Genomic DNA, 21,876 nt, shown 5'->3' with positions numbered 1-21,876 from the left:
CATCTGTTGAGCTTCACTTGATCTTCAGCCCTCATTTTCACTCTGGTTGCATCATTTAACAATCTCTAATGGCATTGCAGGCTGGTTAAATGTAATTGACTAAAATACCCATGCAAAGGCACACTGCAAGCTGACTGCATTCTTTCCTCTCAACAGTAAAAGAGCCCCACACTGTTGGATCAAGCTTAGTGTACCACACCTAGACATGCCCTGTATAAAATTAACACTTGCAACTGATGCAGTTTATTTGATGATCTCTGCTTCTGTTTTGAGGGCTCGTAATCGAAAGAGAAAAACGTCCAAAAACCGGCCTAAGTCGGCACTTGGACCAACATTTCCCAAATACGTCCAAGTGTCGATAATAAAAAACGGGTTTTGGACGTATTTCTAAACGACCTATGCCTACATAGTGCCTCTGAACGACCAAAGCTAAACGGGGCGTTTTGGGAGGAGTGTCGAGGGTGGGAGTTTGGTGGGACGTGGGCCGGCTTAGACTTAGTCATTCAGCATGTATAACCGAAAGTTATACAGCCCACGATCAACGGAACTTGGACGTTGTGACTTAGACCATGTAAAACATGGTCTAAGTCACAAAAAAACCACCTAAACTCATCAGATAAGCACTGCAAATACATAAAACAGACCCCCACACACTACCCCAGTGATCATCGCCCTCCACCTCCCCACCCCCATAAAAATATTAAGCACACCTTTAAAATGCAGCCTCCAGACCATCATTACCTGGCTGCCTGGCATAGGAAAGCCTAGTCGTCCAGCACAGAGGCGGCTTAAGTCGTCTTGGGGGGAGGAGGTTAGGGACCTATAGAGAGGAGGACCCATGCCCATAAGCCCCTGTAATCACTGCCTTGATACTTAAACATGTGCACTCCCCTATACACCCCCAAAACCCTTTTATACTGGCATATAAGTGGTTCCTGCAGACATAAGGGCTATTGGGGTGGTAGATAAGTGGGTCTAGGGGATTCTGGAGGTGGTTTAGGGGGCTTACATGACCTATAAGCGAGCTGTAGTGAGGAGAACACATGGCACCCTTTTTGTGAAGTTCACAGCAGTGCCCTGTAAGGTACTCCACTATTTAGGTGGCATGTCTGGGTGTTCAGTCCATTACTTTGCATACCCCTCCCATGTCCAACATGGCTTGTTCTAGGCATTTTGGACTTGGACGAAAAGTTGGACGAAAATGTGGTATACAGATGGACATTTTAGCGACTTGGACGATCAGATCGATAGGACGTATAGTTAGACGATTTTCAAAACTAAAAATATTTTGGATGTATTTTTCGAAAATGTGTCCTAGGCTGTTTTACTTTGGACGACTTGCGACTTAGACGAAAACTGACTTAGACGTCCCTTTCAATTATGCCCCTCCACACCAATACAGTAGACACTGAAATCATACAAGACTCAAAGTTTTGCAATATGCAAAGTTCAAACCAAACTGTTGCCAATATACGAAGTTCAAACCAAACTCAGAATACCCTCCCCCCCTTCCCCTTCCCACTCCCTTCGGGAGTCCCAGGACCAGAAAACAAAACTCCTATGCAAAGAAATATTAGCGTAACACTAAAAGCCATGGTAAAACCCCAAAAGGGGGAAAGCCAGTCATTAATTCAAAATACGACTCCTCGCCAATGAAGTCATAGTATTCCAGAATGGCTCCCAGGATAAAACTTTTTTTAAAATTTAAATAAACTCCAAATTATTAGTAAAGCAGAAGTGATACATGCAACAGGAAAAAAAAATCCACCTAGAATTTTTAACAAAGTGGACACTACAAAGAAAGAAAACTATTATTTTAAATTCTTTATTCGTTTTTGAAATCAAGTACATAGTGCAAACAGTTGAACAATCAAGTAATATAACATACTGCACTTTATTCCAACAAATAATTTAAAGCTATTTAAACCCCCCTCCCGCCCTAACCCTCCCCCTGCCCCTCCTGGATGTGTATAACAATCTTTCACGAATCAAAGGGAAATATTGTTCATAGTTCACAATTATATCTTACAATACTTTGTTAACGGGCCCCAAATTTCCTTGAATTTGCTATGGTGTCCCCTCTGTAAAGAGTTAATGTTTTCAAACTTATAAATCTGGCATAATGATTCCCACCAGAAACTATAATTTGTTATCCCAACTTTTCCAATTTTTCATTATCAGCTGCATGGTTACTCCTGTCATGATGAGTAGCAATTTATTCTGATTTGCATTGATTTGTTTTCTTGTGGAATAATATAGTTCCAAACAATATTAAGAACATAAGAAGTTGCCTCCACTGGGTCAGACCAGAGGTCCATCGTGCCCAGCGGTCCGCTCCCGCGGCGGCCCATCAGGACTATGACCTGTGATATTATATCATATGACAACGATAATGGAACTTCCAGTATCGTAATAATTTGACAAACAGTTTAGGAATCTTCTATTTGCTCCACCATGTTCCCTTCATGTTTTAACCATCCCTTCTTTTGCTTCATCCACCACACTGGAGTCCTCTTGACATAGGGCTCCTTTTATTAAGGTGCACTAGCGGTTTTAGCGCACGCTACAATGCCGCGCGTGCTAAACGCTAACACCTCCGTAGAGCTTGCGTTAGTTTATGTCATTTAGCGCGTGGTTTGCGCGTGCTAATCTTTCGCGTGTGCTAAAAATACTAGCGCACCTTAGTAAAAGAAGCCCATAGTTTTGGGATTATTTTTTTTAATTTAAATTTATCACATGATCACCTTTTAGTTTGGAATGTGCACTGTCATGCAGTGGGATGTGTTGGTTAGTTTGTATCTTGTTGAAGTGACATATGTGGTCATGTTCTTCCAAACAATTTCAGCCAGCTGAATAGGGGACCGCTCTATGCTGATTTTTCCCTTCCCTCTGATTCTTTCCCATCCCTTGTTTCTTACTGTGTTTTTAGTTTCTTTTAGAAATGAAAAGATTTTGAAAATCCTCTTGTGCTTTTTCTTAACTGGTTTGTTACGATTTTTCTGATGTGGATTCTGGGGATTCATTTAATTCCAGAATTCTAAATAAGTTTGTGAAATAATAATTCAGCTGCATCCCTTACCTCTCAGACCGTTTTTCTCACACAGGTCTATAGCAGGATCAGAGCACCAGGCCATATGGCTATCAGTAGTGTTACAGTTTAGTGCAATATGTCATCTTACCAAATTGTAGATTTTAAGGCAGTGATCATCCTCCGTCCTATCTCCTTTTTTCTTTTGTACCTAGAAACAAAAATTCTCCTGTGTATTATGTGAGCATGCCATTAATGATTGCTGGGTTATCTGCTTTCCCAGAAATTGGCCTGGTCGCCAAATCCTTCATTGACCAAGGTCAGCTGGTTCCAGATGATGTCATGATGCAGCTGATCCTGCGTGAGCTGAACAACATGGATCAAAGGCATTGGCTGCTGGATGGTAAGGCAATTAAATTTTAGATGTAGAACATACTCCGAGCTGTGGAGATCATTGTGCTTGGTGAAAACAACCAAATAATTAGCAGGAATGAATGTCAGAATTTATGAGATTAAAGCAAGTAAGGGTTTGACCTGCTCTCCATGGTGTGGGACAACCTTGAGACTGCTGGTGGTAGACTTGCAGGGGTCTAGGGTAGAAACTGGGGATGGGGGTTCCAAAGCTGATCTGCAGGATAATGTCTCTTTCAGCTTGAGGGAACAGATCATGGAACATGATGATGATTTTTCTTCCACTAGATTATGACGTAAAAACCCTTGGAGTATATACCCTGAATTCCAGTTTAGAAGCAGTGAAAATTTGGTTTAATCTAATCTAATCTAATCTAATCTAAGGCTTGGCTTTATATACCGAGTCATCATTCTAAGAAAGCTCGACTTGGTTTACAATAGTTTACAATAGTTAACTTAATGGAAAAAAAAACCATAAGGAATAATGACAAAATTTCAAGAAAATTAATTTTCAAAATGTTTAGCAAATAAAGTGTTTTTTAAAGATTTATGAAAAAATTGAAATGAACCAGAACTCCTTAAAATAAGCGGAACATCATTCCAAAGTTGAGAAAATTTAAAAATCAAAGATTGACTAAAAATCTTGACTCCTTTAGTCCCTTTCCTCAGCACTCTGGGGTTGTGGGTTCAAACCCCGCGCTGCTCCTTGTGCAAGTCACTTAATCCTCCATAGCCCCAGGTACGTTAGATAGATTGTGAGCCCACCGGCACAGAGAGTGAAAATGCTTGAGTACCTGATTGTAAAAACCGCTTAGATAACCTTGATAGGCGGTATATAAAATCCTAATAAAAACTTGAAAGAAAACTTGAAAATTGTTGGATGCCTCTTGCAAAAGATAATTTGTAGACATTCCAAGATAAAGGAATAAGAAGAGTAAAGATACCATAGGCTCTTGAAAGCAACACAAGCACATTGAAGTGGAATAAAGAGAGGTGCTCCAGCTAAGTAGGTGAGGCCCTTCCAGATATGAATCTAAAACTGACTTGTGTGTTATTAACCTACTGCTGTCTTTAGAGGTTCTGAGCCTGGGGATGTCCCTAGACTCTAGTTAAAACTAAGGCACAGGTGATCATGATGGTGCAGAACACATTCTTAAACTACATTCTGAGATTTCTCCATCCTCATTCGCTGTATTGTTTATATTTGATCTTTTTACTACTGCACTGCTATGCTGTTAACAGAATTGTAAGATATTATGTTGAATTGTATTTGCTGTACACCGTCTTGGGTACATCTTCATAAATATATCTATCTTCATTGTAAACCGCTTTGAACCTCACGGTATAGCGGTATATAAGAAATAAAATTAAAAAAAAAAAAAAAAAAAATCCCAATAAATAATCAAATCTGTTAAAGTTGGATTTTCGTACCCTCATCCAGGTCGTAATTTGTTATGTAGGGTATTGCCACTTTATTACATGTGTACATCAGCATATGGTTGCTTGTACCAGGACTGGATACAGAAATAGGATTAGTTTTCCTAAGCTCTGTTAGCTTCTGGTTACATGGTGAATACAGTTCAAAATCTAGCTTTAAAAAAAAAACAACAACTTTGGAATTACTTGGCACAGGTGTACCTGAAGTCATGCATACAGGAATATGGGCCTATACAAAGCATTTGCTCAGTCATGGAAACCCAGTTAATATATCCTGGTCCTGAGGAGATACCAGAGACTTAAGGCCCAGATTTTCAAAAGTTTAACACCATCGCTAAGCTGTTTTCCGATGGTTTAGCCTCCACGCATTTTAGCGACGGATTATCAAACGGCTTACCTCTGTTTCCGACATTGACATTTAAATGAGCTCTTCAACTTTAAAATGAGCACTCTGATGGATTCTTTAAAATCGCTGAGCCATTCTCCATGTGCGGCGCTGGCTGTTGGCGACAAAAATCAGCGACTGGTAGTGACGGCACTGTTTAAAACTCCAGCATAGCAGTGTCGGAGACTGCTAGAAAAGCCATTTTGAGAAGCGACCCCCACCCCCCCAGCAGCGGGAGAGATGCCCATTCTCTCCCACTGCAACACAACACCCTCCTGCAGCGGGAGAGACTGTTTTGGATACTGCTTCACACGTAACTAAGAATATATGGAGTTGAATTGTTTTATGGCTGTAAATGTGTTAGGAGGTTACTCTTACAAGAGAGAATTAGGTTGTAAAACCATCAGCTTAAGCTCTAGTTCACACACCGTTTCAGGCTGAGTGTTTTATGTAGTTATGTAATTAATTTTCTATCCCGTTGTCCCCGTAGAGGTCAGAATGGGTTACAGGTTAAACATACATAATTTCAGTACAGGTTTACAATACACTTCTCCCTCTGTATCCACGGGGATTAGGGGCAGAGCCGGCCCGCGAATATTAAAAAACCGTGAATAATATTCGGGACGATTTTGCCCCAAACCCCGCTTTCCCCAGGCTATTTTAAGCCCTGTAAGTCCCCCCTTAAGTCTTACCTGGTGATCTAGTGGGCTTTTTGGGGCAGGAGCTATCTTCCCACGCTCCTGCCCCGTGCAGATCGCTCACAGGAAATGGCTGCCTTGAACTCCTGTAGTCTCTCGAGCCATTTCCTGTGAACGATCTGCAAAGGGCAGGAGCACGGGAAGATCGCTCCTGCCCCGAAAACCCGCTAGACTACCAGGTAAGGCCGGGATGCTGGGGGAAGGCAAGAGGGAGGCGGGGGTGGACCAGAAGATATTCACGGTATTTCACCATTCGCGGTCCGGCTCTGCCCCTATCCTCCGCGAATCCGGAGGGAGAAGTGTAATTGTCAACATCTCACATATTGCAACACCGCTTAGACAATGTAGCACCATGGATAGCGCCTTCTGTCAGCGTGAACTTGGGTGATTCCATTCTGAAACTGAAACTCACCTAATAACAAACTCCCAATTTTGCTGCTGGTGTGAAAAGTCAGATTTATGGTGCAAAAAAGTATGACATTGACTAGTACCACTGTATATATCACTTGTATATGTGGTGCTTCACCTAAAGAGTGCCATGTATCTTTTTCAAAGGAGGAAAGCTTTTGTAGCAATATTTGGGAGAAAATAGTAAGGTGCATTTGCATTCCTGTTTTCTTGCTTCCAGGTGATATACTTTCTAGCTTTACTATTTACTATATAGGATATGCTTTCTAATAGATGCTTATGTCAGAGGAGAAGGAATGGGGGGTGGGTGGGGACTGCCAAAGACCATTTCTTAATAAATGGCTTTCTTCAAAATTAAGTTGTCTTGTGAAATTATGAAGTCAAAATGTTTGGCGCATATGAACTTATTCACAAATATATCACAATAATCGTTTCAATAAATGCTCAATTTTAGATTTGAAGTGAGGTGCTCAGACCACCAGCATACGTGCTCAATTAAAAACGAGCACAAGCCAGTACATGAGCCATCATGGTACCTACCAGTTCCTAGCCACCAGGATATTTTATGCTAGAACCATTATACTTTCAATTGAATATTTCCTCATTACTTATCTCACAGACTTGTCCTGGTGCTCTCGTTATTGTCCACTTTACCTGAGCTTGACTAAAATTTCTCAGTTAATCCCCAACACTATGCCTTGTGAATAGAGCCGCCCCCCCCCCCCCCGACTCAAATTTCACATGATAGCTTCCTCAGGAGGTGACGCTCTGGTTTCTGGCCCGTAGTATAAGGGGTTGTGGAGTTTGGGAGGTCTGTGTTTGGGGGTATTCGGTTGATATTTGTTAGACTTCCCTGCTGGCACGCCCTACTGGCATTTCAGGGCCTGTGTGGAGGGCCTCTGCGCATGCGTGGATGTCAACGTGATGATGTCACCCATGCTTGTGATGTCATCACAGTGATGTCCGCGCACTTCAGGGTGCCTCGAGCTGTGGCTACTACTTTTAGTGTGCCCCGGCTCGAGAAAATTTGAGAGACACTGTTATAGTGAAAACTTTTCAAGGAGTCTTTAAATCTGTCCAGTAGTGTTTCCTTCCTGAAGTGGATATAAAGAGAACCACCCCCCGCACACACATATACACTGCTGAATTGTTAAATAGGAAATACAGTGGTACCTCGGTTTACGAGTGCACCGGTTTGCGAGTGTTTTGCAAGACGAGCAAAACATTAGCAAAATCGGCACCTCGGAAACCGAGCGTGCCTCGATTTGCAAGTGGCGCCCCCCGCGATCCGGCACCCTCCTCCCCGCGATCCGGCCCCCCCCCCGCTGCGATCGGGCACCCCTTCGCCGCGATTGGGCACCCCCTCCCCCGCCGCTTCTTATTTTCATCTGGGCCTGGGCACCGGCACGTCCTGTGCGTTGGTGCCGGTGCCCGAAGATCAGACTTCTCTTCTTGCTGGGCCTTGAGCATCTGCGCATGCTCAAGGCCTGCGAGTTCACGTTCTCTCCGAGATCTCCGAGAATCTCGGAGAGAGCATGAACTCGCAGGCCTTGAGCATGCGCAGATGCTCAAGGCCCAGCAAGAAGAGGAGTCCGATCTTCGTGCACCAGCACCAACGCACAGGAAATGCCGGTGCCGGTGCCCAGGCCCAGATGAAAGTAAGAAGCGGCGGGGGGCGGGGGGGTGCCCGATTGCGGCGGGGGGGGGGGGTGCCAGATCGCTGGGGGGCCTTCGGGGGGGGGGTAATGCCAGTTCTCGGGGGGGGGGGGAATAGAGCAGCACCGCTGGCCTTGGGGGTGGGAACGTATCAAAGCGAGTTTCCATTATTTCCTATGGGGAAACTCGCTTTGATAAACGAGCATTTTGGATTACGAGCATGCTCCTGGAACGGGTTATGCTCATAATCCAAGGTACCACTGTATATGAAATCTAAATCTGTGATTTGAATGTACACGTGAAAATCCCCTACCCTATACATAATGATGAAATAATGAGATGGAACTAAGAAGAACTGAGAAATGAAACATGATCACAGAAAAGCACACCACTCTACTTCAGGGTTCAACCCCTGTGGGTGGACTATGTTTGACATTTTGTTTGCTTTCTTTTGAAACGTTTATTACTAGCATCAAAGTTTTTGTATTGAGCAAGAAAGCTTATGTGCTGTGATTTTAAAAAGAGAACTGCACCACTGGTACATTGCTTTGACCACATTAGCACCTTGTGAACTACTGTTTTTTTTTTAGTTCATAGTAACATAGTAACATAGTAGATGATGGCAGATAAAGACCCGAATGGTCCATCCAGTCTGCCCAACCTGAATCAATTTAAATTTTTTTTTTTTTTTTTTTTTTTCTTAGCTATTTCTGGGCGAGAATCCAAAGCTTTACCCGGTACTGTGCTTGGGTTCCAACTGCCGAAATCTCTGTTAAGACTTACTCCAGCCCATCTACACCCTCCCAGCCATTGAAGCCCTCCCAGCCCATCCTCCACCAAATGGCCATATACAGACACAGACCATGCAAGTCTACCCAGTACTGGCCTTAGTTCAAATTTTAATATTATTTTCTGATTCTAGATCCTCTGTGTTCATCCCATGCTTCTTTGAACTCAGTCACAGTTTTACTCTCCACCACCTCTCTCGGGAGCGCATTCAGTCAGTATTTGCCTGGAACTCCTGGTAGCTGAGGATCCTGGAAGACATTTCACTATTTTGGTCTCCTCGCCCTGTGTTCCAAGGTTAATGCCTCTGATGATGGAATCCCCCAACAGTAATAGTTTTCTGTTTTTGGCTTTTTTATTTGTACTTAGGGTGCTCTTGTTCTCTTGAGTTTCCTTCATTGGTTCCAGTCCCACCTCCCTTCTGTTTTCCTGAGTATCGCAGTGCACTAGTGGAGCGAAGGAATTCTGTAGAGGTAATATTAGTGAAGGTGGATGTTTCTGTGTTACATGTCGCAGTCTTCCTGAGCCTACCGTGACCCATTTATTCCTGGGCTGTTTATTCTTTGAGGTAGAGGTGGTAAGTTGGTATGATTTTGTGGAGTGATGGAAGCTGCTTTAATTGTATTCAATTCCTGTTTAAGTTTGCAGAGCTCCTCCTTAATACTGGCAAGTTGAAGACAGATGGGGCAAGCCTTAAGCCTCCAAATAGTATGTCTTGGAATTAAAGCACCACAGTGATTGCATAGAATAAAGGTCATCTTGATTGGTTGTGAAGTGACTTGATTGGTTGTGAAGTGACCAGAAATATAGGTTCTATACCACCTAAAACACAGTATTTTAAACAAAAATGCAGGTTCTATCAGTGCTACCCTAAAACACAGGATTTATAACAGGATTTTCCCTACTTTAGTCACCCTGAGCCACAGGCACCAGAAATATAGGCTCTATACCACCTAAAACACAGTATTTTAAACAAAAATGCAGGTTCTATCAGTGCTACCCTAAAACACAGGATTTATAACAGGATTTTCCCTACTTTAGTCACCCTGAGCCACAGGCACCAGAAATATAGGCTCTATACCACCTAAAACACAGTATTTTAAACAAAAATGCAGGAAGAGGAAATAAGATTTAACAGAGGAAAGAGAAGGATTTATTTTTTTGTGCTTTTTTATATTTTTTTTTAGTAAGAAACAGGGAGGAGAAGAGAAATTAAGCAGATATAATGCTGAAAACCAGTGAAAAGAGCAGAATATGAAATGCTGAGTAACTTAGCTTTTAGAAGTTCACAGGGCAGCCTTGTTTCAGCAATGTCCCAAAGATAATGCAATTAACCTTAGAAGTAAAACAGAGTCCCTCCCTTCTCCACCTAATCAGACACAATGGCTAAAAACTAGTGAGTCAGAAATATAGGCTCTATACCACCTAAAACACAGTATTTTAAACAAAAATACAGGTTCTATCAGTGCTACCCTAAAACACAGGATTTATAACAGGATTTTCCCTACTTTAGTCACCCTGAGCCACAGGCACCAGAAATATAGGCTCTATACCACCTAAAACACAGTATTTTAAACAAAAATGCAGGTTCTATCAGTGCTACCCTAAAACACAGGATTTATAACAGGATTTTCCCTACTTTAGTCACCCTGAGCCACAGGCACCAGAAATATAGGCTCTATACCACCTAAAACACAGTATTTTAAACAAAAATGCAGGTTCTATCAGTGCTACCCTAAAACACAGGATTTATAACAGGATTTTCCCTACTTTAGTCACTCTGAGCCACAGGCACCAGAAATATAGGCTCTATACCACCTAAAACACAGTATTTTAAACAAAAATGCAGGTTCTATCAGTGCTACCCTAAAACACAGGATTTATAACAGGATTTTCCCTACTTTAGTCACCCTGAGCCACAGGCACCAGAAATATAGGCTCTATACCACCTAAAACACAGTATTTTAAACAAAAACGCAGGAAGAGGAAATAAGATTTAACAGAGGAAAGAGAAGGATTTATTTTTTTGTGCTTTTTTATATTTTTTTTTAATAAGAAACAGGGAGGAGAAGAGAAATTAAGCAGATATAATGCTGAAAACCAGTGAAAAGAGCAGAATATGAAATGCTGAGTAACTTAGCTTTTAGAAGTTCACAGGGCAGCCTTGTTTCAGCAATGGGGTTTTATTTATTTTCAAGAATAAGTAAACAACAAGAATTGGTCACGTCACAATAGAACAACCAGAAGACAATAGTGAGGATTGTATACAAAGCGCCACTAAATATTATACATCAAAATGCAATAAAGAAGCTGTAAACTATTAGCGAAGAATAGTGAAGATGCCACTGTCAAAATACTTATAAGTGTGATGAGAAATACATGAGTTATGAGAAAAACAGAACACACAAAGCGGGCCTGTGTTATGTATTGAGACCCCTGTCACAGTAAGATAATATAGGTGACCAAATCTTCCAATAAGAATGGAATGTATTGCGTCGTTCAGCATTAATTTTTTCATATTTAGCTGATAAACCTACAGAACTCCACCATACATTATATTCAACATTGGCCAAATTTTTCCAGTTATGAAGAACATTCTGAAGGGCTAATGCCGTTAACATGTGGAAAAGTTGGGCCTCAAAATAATCATGAATATGAGTGCCTTCATAGTTACCAAACAGTAAGAGAAAAAAGTCAAGATCAGTTTGCATAGAAAAAATATCAGAGATGGTACACCATACTTTAGTCCAGTAATGTCGAAGTAAAGGACACTGGAAAAGCAAATGAACTAAAGTACCAGTATGAACTACTGTTATATGAGCATTTATAAGCTTTACTAAGTATAATGTATAAAACTTACAGAACTGAATATATTTTTTGGATGGGGTCTTCAACAGTGAATATTGCATTACATTATCCTTGGTATGTGTAGGTTTTGATTTACCCCTTTTTTTGGTTTTGAAACTCACTTTGCTTGGCAGGAAGTAAAGTAAAAAGCTTAAGGAATACAGTTCCTAGGGAAGTTGAGAAGGTATGTGGTAATGTATATGCCCTGTTGTCCTCAGAGAACATCTACTATAGGTGAGTAATTTTGCTTTCTCCAAGAACAGGTAGGACATCATTTACCACCCATGGGAATCCCTAGCTACCAGGCTTACTGAAAACAATAAATAGCGGTCAATAGGAACTAGCAATTTAGGCAAGGTCAATCAGTAAACAATTAGAGTAATTAAACTCATATGTACATTCCTATTGTGCTTGTGCACCTGGAACAGAACAAAAATGGGACTAGAAGGGTTGACTCCAAACAAATTCTGCAGAATTGTCTGACCAAACTGACCGTCACATTAGGAACCCTAATGCGAATGTGTGGCATGAAGACCATGTCATGGTTTTTTTTGCACATGTCATCAATAGAGGCTGACCTTAAGTGGGCTACTGACAGCCATGGCTCTGACATTGTGAGCTATCACATGACCTTCCGAAGTCAGTCTAATCTGGGCATAAGTGAAGGAGATGCAGTCTGTCAGCCAGTTTGATAAAGGGCATTAGGTGAGACATTTTAGGCAGTAGGGTTATTTCCCTTTAGCTGCATGGTGAAGGAATTCACTCCAGATAGTCCACTCTGCCTCTATAGTACTTCACTGGGCTGTTTAGCTCCCTCTACAGTTCTTTCCATCTACACGCATGGCTGCAGTTGTGTGTGTGTTCTGCTCTCCCCATTTTATTATTTTTAATTTCAAGTTTATTTAAAATATTTGATATGATTGCAATATCCAAATCCAATGCGATTTACAAAGATTTTAAAAAAAATAATAATAATAAAAACTCAAACAGGACACTAAAACTAATTCTAACATAAAGATGCAGTTGAGGGGGGGGGTTAAAAAAAAATTGGAGTAAATACAATTCCAAAATAAATGAAAAAGGATAGGTAAAGAGACAAAAGGTTACGGAACGTTACCCACTTAATTTCTACTTAACAGTGTTCCTTGTTCAGATATAGTCCAGAGTGAGGTCATGTGATTTTAGTTGGGTCAGTTAAAGGCGTCCTTAAACAACCAACTTTTTAGTAGGCCTTTGAACTTGTTAAGTAATTTTTCTTCTCTTATGTTGAAAAGAAGTAAGTTCCAAATTTGAGGAGCTGTAACAGAAAAGATCATATCCCTCCTTGAATAGATGATTTTTAGTGAGGGAATTACTAACAGAGATTTTTTCTTCTAATCTTACCCATTTTGAGTAATTTGGTGCTTGGAATGATTTTAAAGCTCTGCCTGCGTGAGAATTCATAGACTTTGGTCTGTAGCTGACAGGCTGATCCTACAGGGTACCTGTTAGCCAGCTTGCATAATTTTCTCTGGAACACAGGGCCGTCCCTGAGGTGGTCTCATCTTCTGTTAATCAGGGGTCGAGCGCAGCCTGTTTGGCACCCTTAGGAGGCTCGGTGGGGTCTTGCAGGGTGCCGGCTGCGTCGTCATGCCTCCACCCTATCCGGTGCACGCCTGTTGATCCGCAAGGGTGGAGTTGTAGTCAGATATTGGAGTCTGACTGGCAGCCCAAAGATCAGCTTTGCAGCAGAATTCCCAGCATTGTGGCAGTGAATATTCTCATCCAGCTACTGTGAAAGAGCTGAAACAGGCTTCCAGCACTGATCCTGTCAGGTCACAGTGAGTTCAGGCTGATAGCCTGTGAGAGACATCAAGGGAGCTTGGAAAGTGGGATTTTGAGTGTTTCTGAATGTTCCCCTTTCTGGAAAATCCTAAAATTGCAGTTTTTTGTGTTTGGAAAGTATGAAAAATTTGCAATTTTGGTGTAAATTGTATGATGGTGGCTATCTTTAGCAGTGTATACTGTTTGGGCACCAGGTACTGTGTGGCACAGCCAGGGGGGGCGGGGGGTGAGCTTAGCCTCTCCCCTGCTTAAGCAGATGACCAAACGCTCAGCTAGCCCGGCGGGGCGGCTTTCATGGTTTTCGGGGAACGGCTGGTAATTCCGTCTGCCGGGCTGCAGACCCTGTGCAGCCTCAGAAAAGCTCAGTTCAGCCACCTTAAGATGCCCTATGCCCCAAGAGCCGGACACCTTTTTTGAATTTTGAAATATTTGCTCTCTGGATTTTGGACCAATGTGTTCTCCCCCTACGCATTCCCAATTTGCCTACATGGCGTTTATCAGTGGCATTACTCCTTTGGACACGTCTTAGATTCACCCTGACACTTTGCTTGTGTTGCCTGACCCTGATCTGGGGGGTATCCAGATGCGGATGATAATATCTTAGTTTGCGGTTCTTTAGGGAGTCGTGAGTGCCTGCGTCTACACATCAGTTGTTTTTTTATATATATACATTTTTATCATGTTATTGGGATGTATTAAGAAGGTCTTGGGTGTTCTAATTGTTTTGAAACTTTGTTTTTGAAATAATTTTTACTATTCAGCAAGATATTTTAGTATTGCCAGATAAGTTCATCTTTATTTGGAGACATGTCATTGATGATGTCAGTACAATATGTCCTTTTGTGATGTCATCATTCTCAGTTTGAAAAAGCTGAATGCATCTCTCAGCAGTGCGGCCATTTTGGAGAACTGTGCTAGCGGATCAAAGGCGTGTTATTGACACCAGCTTGATTTCTTTTTTTCCCCCCCGATGTAGCTTTTTTATGAGGCGAAACAGGTGGACCCCTGTCAGGATAAGAAAAGCAAGTTGGACTTAATGGCTGTGCTCTAGAAGACTGATTCCAGTTATTTGAGATAAGTGGCTTTATACGCTTTTTCTCTGAACAGTGTTTCCACTTATTTTTGATAGAGTTGCTGTTACACGCTAATTAAGAGCACTTTCAAAACATCGCTTTATGCCCACAATTGTAGCTTTCAGTTTGAAGTTTATTGGTGTGGAGCCCTGATTTCAACAGACTCACAGTGATAAGGAAGATTTTGATTAATATCAATGTATAGGATTGAGTTATATTTAAAGAATGACATGGGGAAAAAATCTGTCCCCTTCACCATCCCGTCCCCTTCATCTCCCCATCCCCGCCGTCCCCTTCACCGCCCCGTCTCCGCAGCATCCACCCTTCCTTCTCGCCACCTCACCGCCCTTCAGCGGCCCGAGAATCTCCCTCCCTCCCCCTTACCTTCACGGCACATTAGTAAAGAAACTTACTGAAGCCAACAGACTGCCTGCCTGTGCCTGCAGTCGTGTGTGTGTGGGTGGAAGCTTCTCCTCTGACGCAACTTCCGGTTGCATCAGAGAAGCTTCCGCCCCCACACGCAACTGCAGGCAGGCAGGCTTCGCTGGCTTCAGTAAGTTTCACTAAAGATCTGCGAAGGTAAGGGGGAGGGAGGGAGGGGGCCGCGTGCGATCAGTGACCACGCGCCTTCCCTCCCTTAACTGCGGGGACAAGGCCATTCATTCACTGCTCCACGGGGTGGTAGAGGGCCTTGTCCCTGTGCCTGCAGTGAGCACTTTTTCCCTCCCACCGTTTCAGCGGTTTAGCTGTGGATAACTGCCACCGTGTCATTCGCTAGTTATATTGATGTGGAGTTTTTTTTCATTCCAGTGATGATACAGGCTCCTTTTGAGTACCTTGCGGCCCAGGAACCACTGTATTGAGGTTTGTTTTTCTCCACAATTTATTATTTATTATTTGAGCTTTTGTTTGAACATCTGTGGTAGTTCTTTCAATACTTACCAGTAGTGAGTTTTTCATATATTGTGTGGTTTTGCCTAGAGCTTTACCACTACAACCCTTCTTTTTTCCAGGGAGATACCAGTGCCAGAAATGGTATTCAATGCTGATGAGTCAAAAAAACTAAAAGAAATCTCTGTATTCCTAAAAGATATATGAGAATGGGGCAATTTGACAAACTGAAGAGTAGAAAAATCTAAAATCCACAAGAAGGGTATGCTACAAGATTGGCGGATCCAAAACCCACAGGAAAAGGACCAAAGTTCATCTGAAAACAAATAAACAATATCATTTTAAATTTACTAATGATTGCAGTACAGATCATGCCATTTACATAATCATATGCCCATGCAATAAGCTCTGTTGGTAAAGCTAAAAGAAAAATATGGACATGAATAGGAGTTGTATTTTAAGGCAAGTAACTTCAGCGCCATTTCTTAATCATTGGATTACTTTTCAACATCAAATTCAAGATTTGAAATTCTTTGTTTTTAAAACCTTAAGACCTAAATGGAGAGGAGGCAATTGAGATCTCACATTATTACAAATGGAACAAAGAATTGTTTTTGAACTTAATACAATGAGCCCACATGGGTTATACCAAGATTTAGATTTGGCATCCTTATAATTAGTTCCATACGAGCATTGGTTCCTTTGTCACATTGTTTCAAAATTTATATTTTATCCAATTCATCATATTTATTTAAATATGAAGAACAATTAGTTCAGAAATAAGTTACACTAATAATTTGATTGAGAGCCTTTTGAAGTTTCAAGTTTTTGTTTTTTTTTTTCAAGTTTTTTAATTAGGATTTTATATACCGCCTATCAAGGTTATCTAAGCGGTTTTACAATCAGGTACTCGAGCATTTTCCCATAAGTTAGTAACCATAGTGGGTTTTATTTATTGTTTAAATTTGCATATTTTCCTGCTTATTATTGTCTACAATCTGTTTCTTTTGCAGGGGGAACAACTTTATGTGCTACTCCATTAAAATGTATATCCACTATGGTTTATTTCAATGTATGAATGCTATGATTATCACATATAATGATAATAATAACTTTATTTTTGTATACCGCATTACCATGGAAGTTCTATGCGGTTAACAGATGAAGAGACTGTACATTACAGCGAAGTTACATATTTTTTTTTTGGCATAGCTACATTTACATTTTCGGCGACGCTACATTTGCGGTGAAGTTATTTTTCAGGTCGGTTACTATTGCAGAGAAGTTACATTTGTTGTAAGTTGCATATATATAGCGGAGATCATACATCTGTTACTTTCATAGAACCCGAGGACATATAGGGATCAATTCTATAAATGGCGTCCAAATTGTAGGTGGTGGTAGGTGTCTTACCGCTGTCTAACCAGCCAATCGGGATGCATGTTAAAAAAAAAAAAAACCCATCCTGAGGCAGGCTGCCTACATTGTTGACGTCTTCGAGAGCCTAGGGAGGTGTGTAAGGCTGCCTAAGCTCACCCGATGCTAGACATGGGCATAGTTTCACCCAGAAGTGGCCTTGGGCAACCTTAGGCGTCCCTAGGCATCTCCCTAGGGTCATGATAAGTGCCTGAAATGTAGGCCAGCAAAATTCTGGCCTACATTTCAAATAGATGTGGTCGCTAAACTGATCGCGGCAAAGGAATCTCCCTGGCACAATCAGTTTAGCAGCCGTGGCAGGGAACCCATCCCTCCCCCTTGAAGACGACCAGTAGGAGGGATGCCCACTCCCTCCTGCTGGAACCCCCTAAGCCCCCCCTCCAAATGCTCGTAGCAGGAGGAGTGCCAGATTCTCCTGCCGCCACCACTGTGATACATCCGCCGGCAGGAGGGATACCCAAACCCTCCTGCCAGAACCCCTCCCCACCCCTCTGTCATCCCCCAGCAGGAGGGATGCCCAGCCCCTCCTGCTGGAACCTCCCCCACCCCCCAAAGATCATTGGCAGGAGGGATGCCCAGTCCCCTCCCCCAAGACATCCTCCGGCACCCCAACCTCCCCCAAGCCCACCCGAACCCCTTCTTTAGTTGGCTGACCAGAGGGATGCTTACTCCTCTGGCCGGCAGGCCAGTCTCCATTGAATGGTGGGTCTTCTCCTTCCTGGTGCAGTCCTATTAATTCCTGTTCATTTCTGTCCCCTTTTCCAAGGTTTTCCAAGGACTGTCCCACAAGCAGAAGCTCTGGATAAAGTTTATAAAATTGATTCTGTGATTGACTTGAATGTGCCATTTGAAACCATCAAAAACCGCCTAACTGCTCGCTGGATCCACCCTGCCACTGGCAGAGTCTACAACACTGAATTTAATCCTCCCAAACTCCCCGTGAGTGATTGTTACCAATCCAACAGTGAAAAATGAGCAGCTAATTTGCTGCATTTGACTTATCTGTGTGTTTCACTGAAGCTTTGACCTGCATATAAGAATGGGGTTTATTTCTGTCATTGCATATGCAAAACAGAGCAATCTGGAAACATTACAGCTTCTTCCAGTTCATCCTTATGATAGCCAGAGAAGTATGAAATACTTAGGACAAGAGGTTCTCAATCTAATGCTCGGGACACATCCAGCCAGTCAGGTTTTCTGGATTATTCACAATTAGGGTTACCATATTTATGGATGGGAAAACCCAGATGTGTGGCTCCGCCTTGTTCTGCCCCACCCTTAAAAAGCCTTGTCTCTTTTTTTACAACCTCCAGGCCACGTCTGGAGGGTCTCCAGGAGGCGCAGATCTGTGTGACATTATCCATGCATGCTTGTGGAAGGTCCTCCAGACGCGGCCGCAGCTCAGGGCTTTCCAAAACCTGATCAAACTGCCGGGTTTTGGAAAGTCACAGTCTTCTAAAAAGAGGACATGTCCAGATTTTCCTGGACGTCTGGTAACCCTTTTCACAATGCATATACATGAGAGAGATTTGCATACAGTGTAGTTAGTACATGGAAATTTATATCGTGCATAGTCATTATGGGTATCCTGAAAACCTGACTGGTTAGGTGTGTGTTGAGGAATGGATTGAGAACTGCTGGTAGGATGCTGTAAGTTTTCTTGCTGTTTTGCAGGTGGCCAACAGGGGGCACTCTCTGCAAGCCAGTGCACATGTATTTCAAAGCATTGTGGACATTGCAGCCCAATGGGGATCCTGGTGGATAGCAAGGTTGCAGTTGATAAGGTTGGTTGAGGCCCAATGGGGGAACAACCTCTAATGAAATTCACTCGGTGTTCGCTGGTATTGGATAATGTGGCTTGTATCGTGTAGTTGTGTGTGAGAGCTAGTTTTGGCATGGGATTGATACATTCAGAAAGTTAAAGGAATTATTTTCTGGGGAGAGATGTGTAGAGTGTCGCCCCCTGCTGATCAGGCTGCATGTATGGGTTTTGTTTACTTGGCATGGTGGATAGGTGGAGTCCCCTTCTAGAATGGGTCTAGTTTGTTGCTATTGCAGAACAGCCTCTCGAGACAGATTTCTACAGCAGTCTCATGTTATTCAAAGGTAGAGTTACCATATTTTCCTCTGGGAAACCCTGGACACAAGATTCCGCCCCATTCTGCCCCCACAAAGCCTCCTCTCTTTTTCTGAACAAGCTCCAGCCATGTCTGGAGGGCGTCGAGCATGCGCGGATATGTGCGACGTCATCCGTGCATGCTCAGAGAACCTCCAGACGCAGCTGGAACTCAGAGCTTTCCAAAACCTGGACAAATGCCAGGTTTTGGAAAGTCTATCCGGGAGTCTGAACAGTCTTCTAAAAAAGAGGACTTGTCCGGGTTTTTCCAGACATCTGGTAACCCTATTCAAAGGAGAACAGCCAACACTCTCTTTACATTTGCCACTTATATTTCAGATAAGCCTCAGAGTACATCTGGCCCCTATCTATTGCTTGGAACTATCTAACCCAGCTGGCTTTCCTATATATTCCACTTAGCTTGGGTACAGTCTGAATCCAGAATAAACTTCATACAGTAAATTTCAAACAGTTCGCTCTGGCATGTCTTCTCATATGATGGGTATATATAACTATCTAGAAGTCAGTCCGCATTGAACTCTGCAAACACAGGGCTAGATTCACTAAACCTTCCGATTCTGTACCGACAATTGCAAAACCAGTTTCACTGGTTTTGCGATTGTTCCCTGACCCAATTCACTAAACTACTGCCCGATCAATCTCCTATCCGATCCGACCCAACCCATGCAAATTAATAAAACCCTATGCAAAATAGCCAAGCGATCGATTCACTAACAATTGCTTGGCTTTTTTGCATTGGTTTTACTATTGTCAAATCCGACTGCTGCAGACCTGTTGGTAACTGTGTTACTGATAGGTCTGCCTGGTTTAAAAATTTTTTTTTTTTTAAATCGGGCTGATATATTGTGTGTGTAATACAAGCAAAATATCAGTGCCATTAAAAAAAAAATTTTTAATCCCCCCCGCCACTGCCATTTCCCATTCCCTCCTGCCATCGGGCCCACTCCCGACTTCCCCCTTCCCCACAAAAAAACAACAAACGGCAGGAGAGATGCTGACTCACTCCTGCCACCGGCCACCCCTCTCCCTGTAACTGTAAGGGAGCAGGAGGGGTGCTCAGTCCCTTCTGCTCCTATGACTCCAGTGACGCATCTGAGGTCTTAGACCCCGCCCTGGTGTATCATTTGATGCATGGGGAGGGGCATAAGGCCCTGATTTGCTCAGGCGCCTTGGGCTCCTCCCTTAGGAGGGGCCTGAGTCACCTGAGCCAATTAAGGACTTCCTTAGGGAGAAGCCTAAGGAAGTCCCTGATTGGCCATTGCTGAACGATAGTGAGTCAATCGCTGTTTTAAAATCAGACAACAGCGATTGAATTGCTTTAGTGAATTGCTTTAGTGAATCTGGGTCTTACAGCTACATTCACTAACCTGCCTCTCCGTGCCCGATCCACAGCAGGCCGACCAATTCACCAAGGCTCAGCATGCAAATGGGGGTGATCAGAGGAATGCCCCCACTGATTACACAGATCGCTAGTGAGCGATCCTGACGCATGCACAGCCCATCTGCTTTTCCTGTCTGTGTTTGCTGTCTGGGGGTTTTTTGGTTGTTTTTTTTTTTAACTTTACTGGCCCCAACTCTCCTGCGCTCTGCCACCCTTCCCTGCAGTGTGAGCCCGTGGTTTTAACCCGCGAGTTTAAAGCAGGTTAAAACCACGGGCTCGCGCTACAGGGAAGGGAGGCAAAGCAGGAGAGTATAGGGGCTGCATGAAGGCAGGAGAATTGGGGCTGAGCAGGGTGGCATGAAGGAAGGAGACGACAGAGTCAGGGCTGAGCAGGGCAGGCGAGTCTGGCTGAACAGGAAAGTTGGGGCAGAAAGGCAGGAGATGTTGGCAGAGAGCAGGAAAGTTTGTGAGCGACTGGTCCCCACCAGTCACTTCTTTTGGGATCAGCCAGCACAGTCGGTGTTGCTGAAAAAGTTTAGTGAATCGCGTCCTTCCTGCTTTGCATGCTGCTTACCCTCATTTGCAAGTGTAGATAGGAATCGGATCGGCCCTTAGGGCTAGATTCACTAACCTGCCCAATCGGGACCGATCCATGTTCGATCCGGGCAGGTCCGATGGATTCTTCAACCTCTAATATGCAGATGGGGGTGATCGGAGGAAAGCCCCCATCTGCCGGCACAGATTGCTAGTGTGCGATCCCGACGTATGCGCAGACCACCTGTAGATGGTCTGCGCATGCCCATCCGAGCTGCGACTTTAAAAAAAAACATTTTAGCCCAGCGAGCCCATGGTTTTAACCCGCTTTAAACCCGTGGGTTAAAACCACGGGCTCGCAGTGCGGGGAAAGGCAGGAGAGATCTGGGGACGAGCAGGGCAGCGATTTGGGGCAGAGCAAGCAGGAGAGATCGGGGAAGAGCATTGGGGCAGCAGGCAGGAGAGATTCGGGGCAGCAGAGAGCAGATCATCAATGGAGCTGGAGAGTCAGAAAGACGTTTGTGACTGGTCCCCAGCAGTCGCTTCTTGGGTTGATCGGCCAACCCAGTCGTTTTTTAAAAATTTCGTTGGTGAATCGCGTCTCTGTCTACTTTGCATGCATTTCCCCTCATTTGCATGCACAGATTGGAAGTGGATCACAGGAGAGGTTAGTGAATCGAGCCGGAGGGAAATCTGGTCACAAAGGGGTCACAAACCGATCAGTACACGATCGGTTTGCTTTGTGAATCTAGTCTCTCTCCTTTTTTTTTCTGTTATCTCACAACACCTGCACAGAATCCCTTGTTTCCTTATCAAGCACTCTGGTTTCACAGCAACTTCTGTTCCATGCCACTTTTTTTCCTTCAATATCAGTAATTCCTTTAAACATCATAGCCAGCACTACTTCCAGCAGCATTAATTAACAGCCACCCTTAATGAGGCT

At 43.2% G+C, this 21,876-nt stretch overlaps 1 protein-coding gene across 1 annotated transcript in view; it reads left to right on the top strand.

The window, feature by feature from the left end:
- AK3 (adenylate kinase 3) overlaps positions 1–21,876 on the top strand; it is a 44,150-nt gene that overhangs the window by 13,083 nt on the left and 9,191 nt on the right. Inside the window, exons 2-3 of the mRNA XM_033925570.1 lie at positions 3,312–3,431; positions 17,648–17,820. Coding sequence (XP_033781461.1) covers positions 3,312–3,431; positions 17,648–17,820 — 293 coding nt within the window. The remainder of the gene's footprint in view (positions 1–3,311; positions 3,432–17,647; positions 17,821–21,876) is intronic.

The sequence above is a fragment of the Geotrypetes seraphini genome, chromosome 1 (assembly GCF_902459505.1).
Source record: "Geotrypetes seraphini chromosome 1, aGeoSer1.1, whole genome shotgun sequence".
NCBI lineage: Eukaryota > Metazoa > Chordata > Amphibia > Gymnophiona > Dermophiidae > Geotrypetes > Geotrypetes seraphini.
The sequence above is the reverse complement of the archived record's forward strand: the minus strand, read 5'-3'. Positions and strand labels throughout refer to the sequence as shown.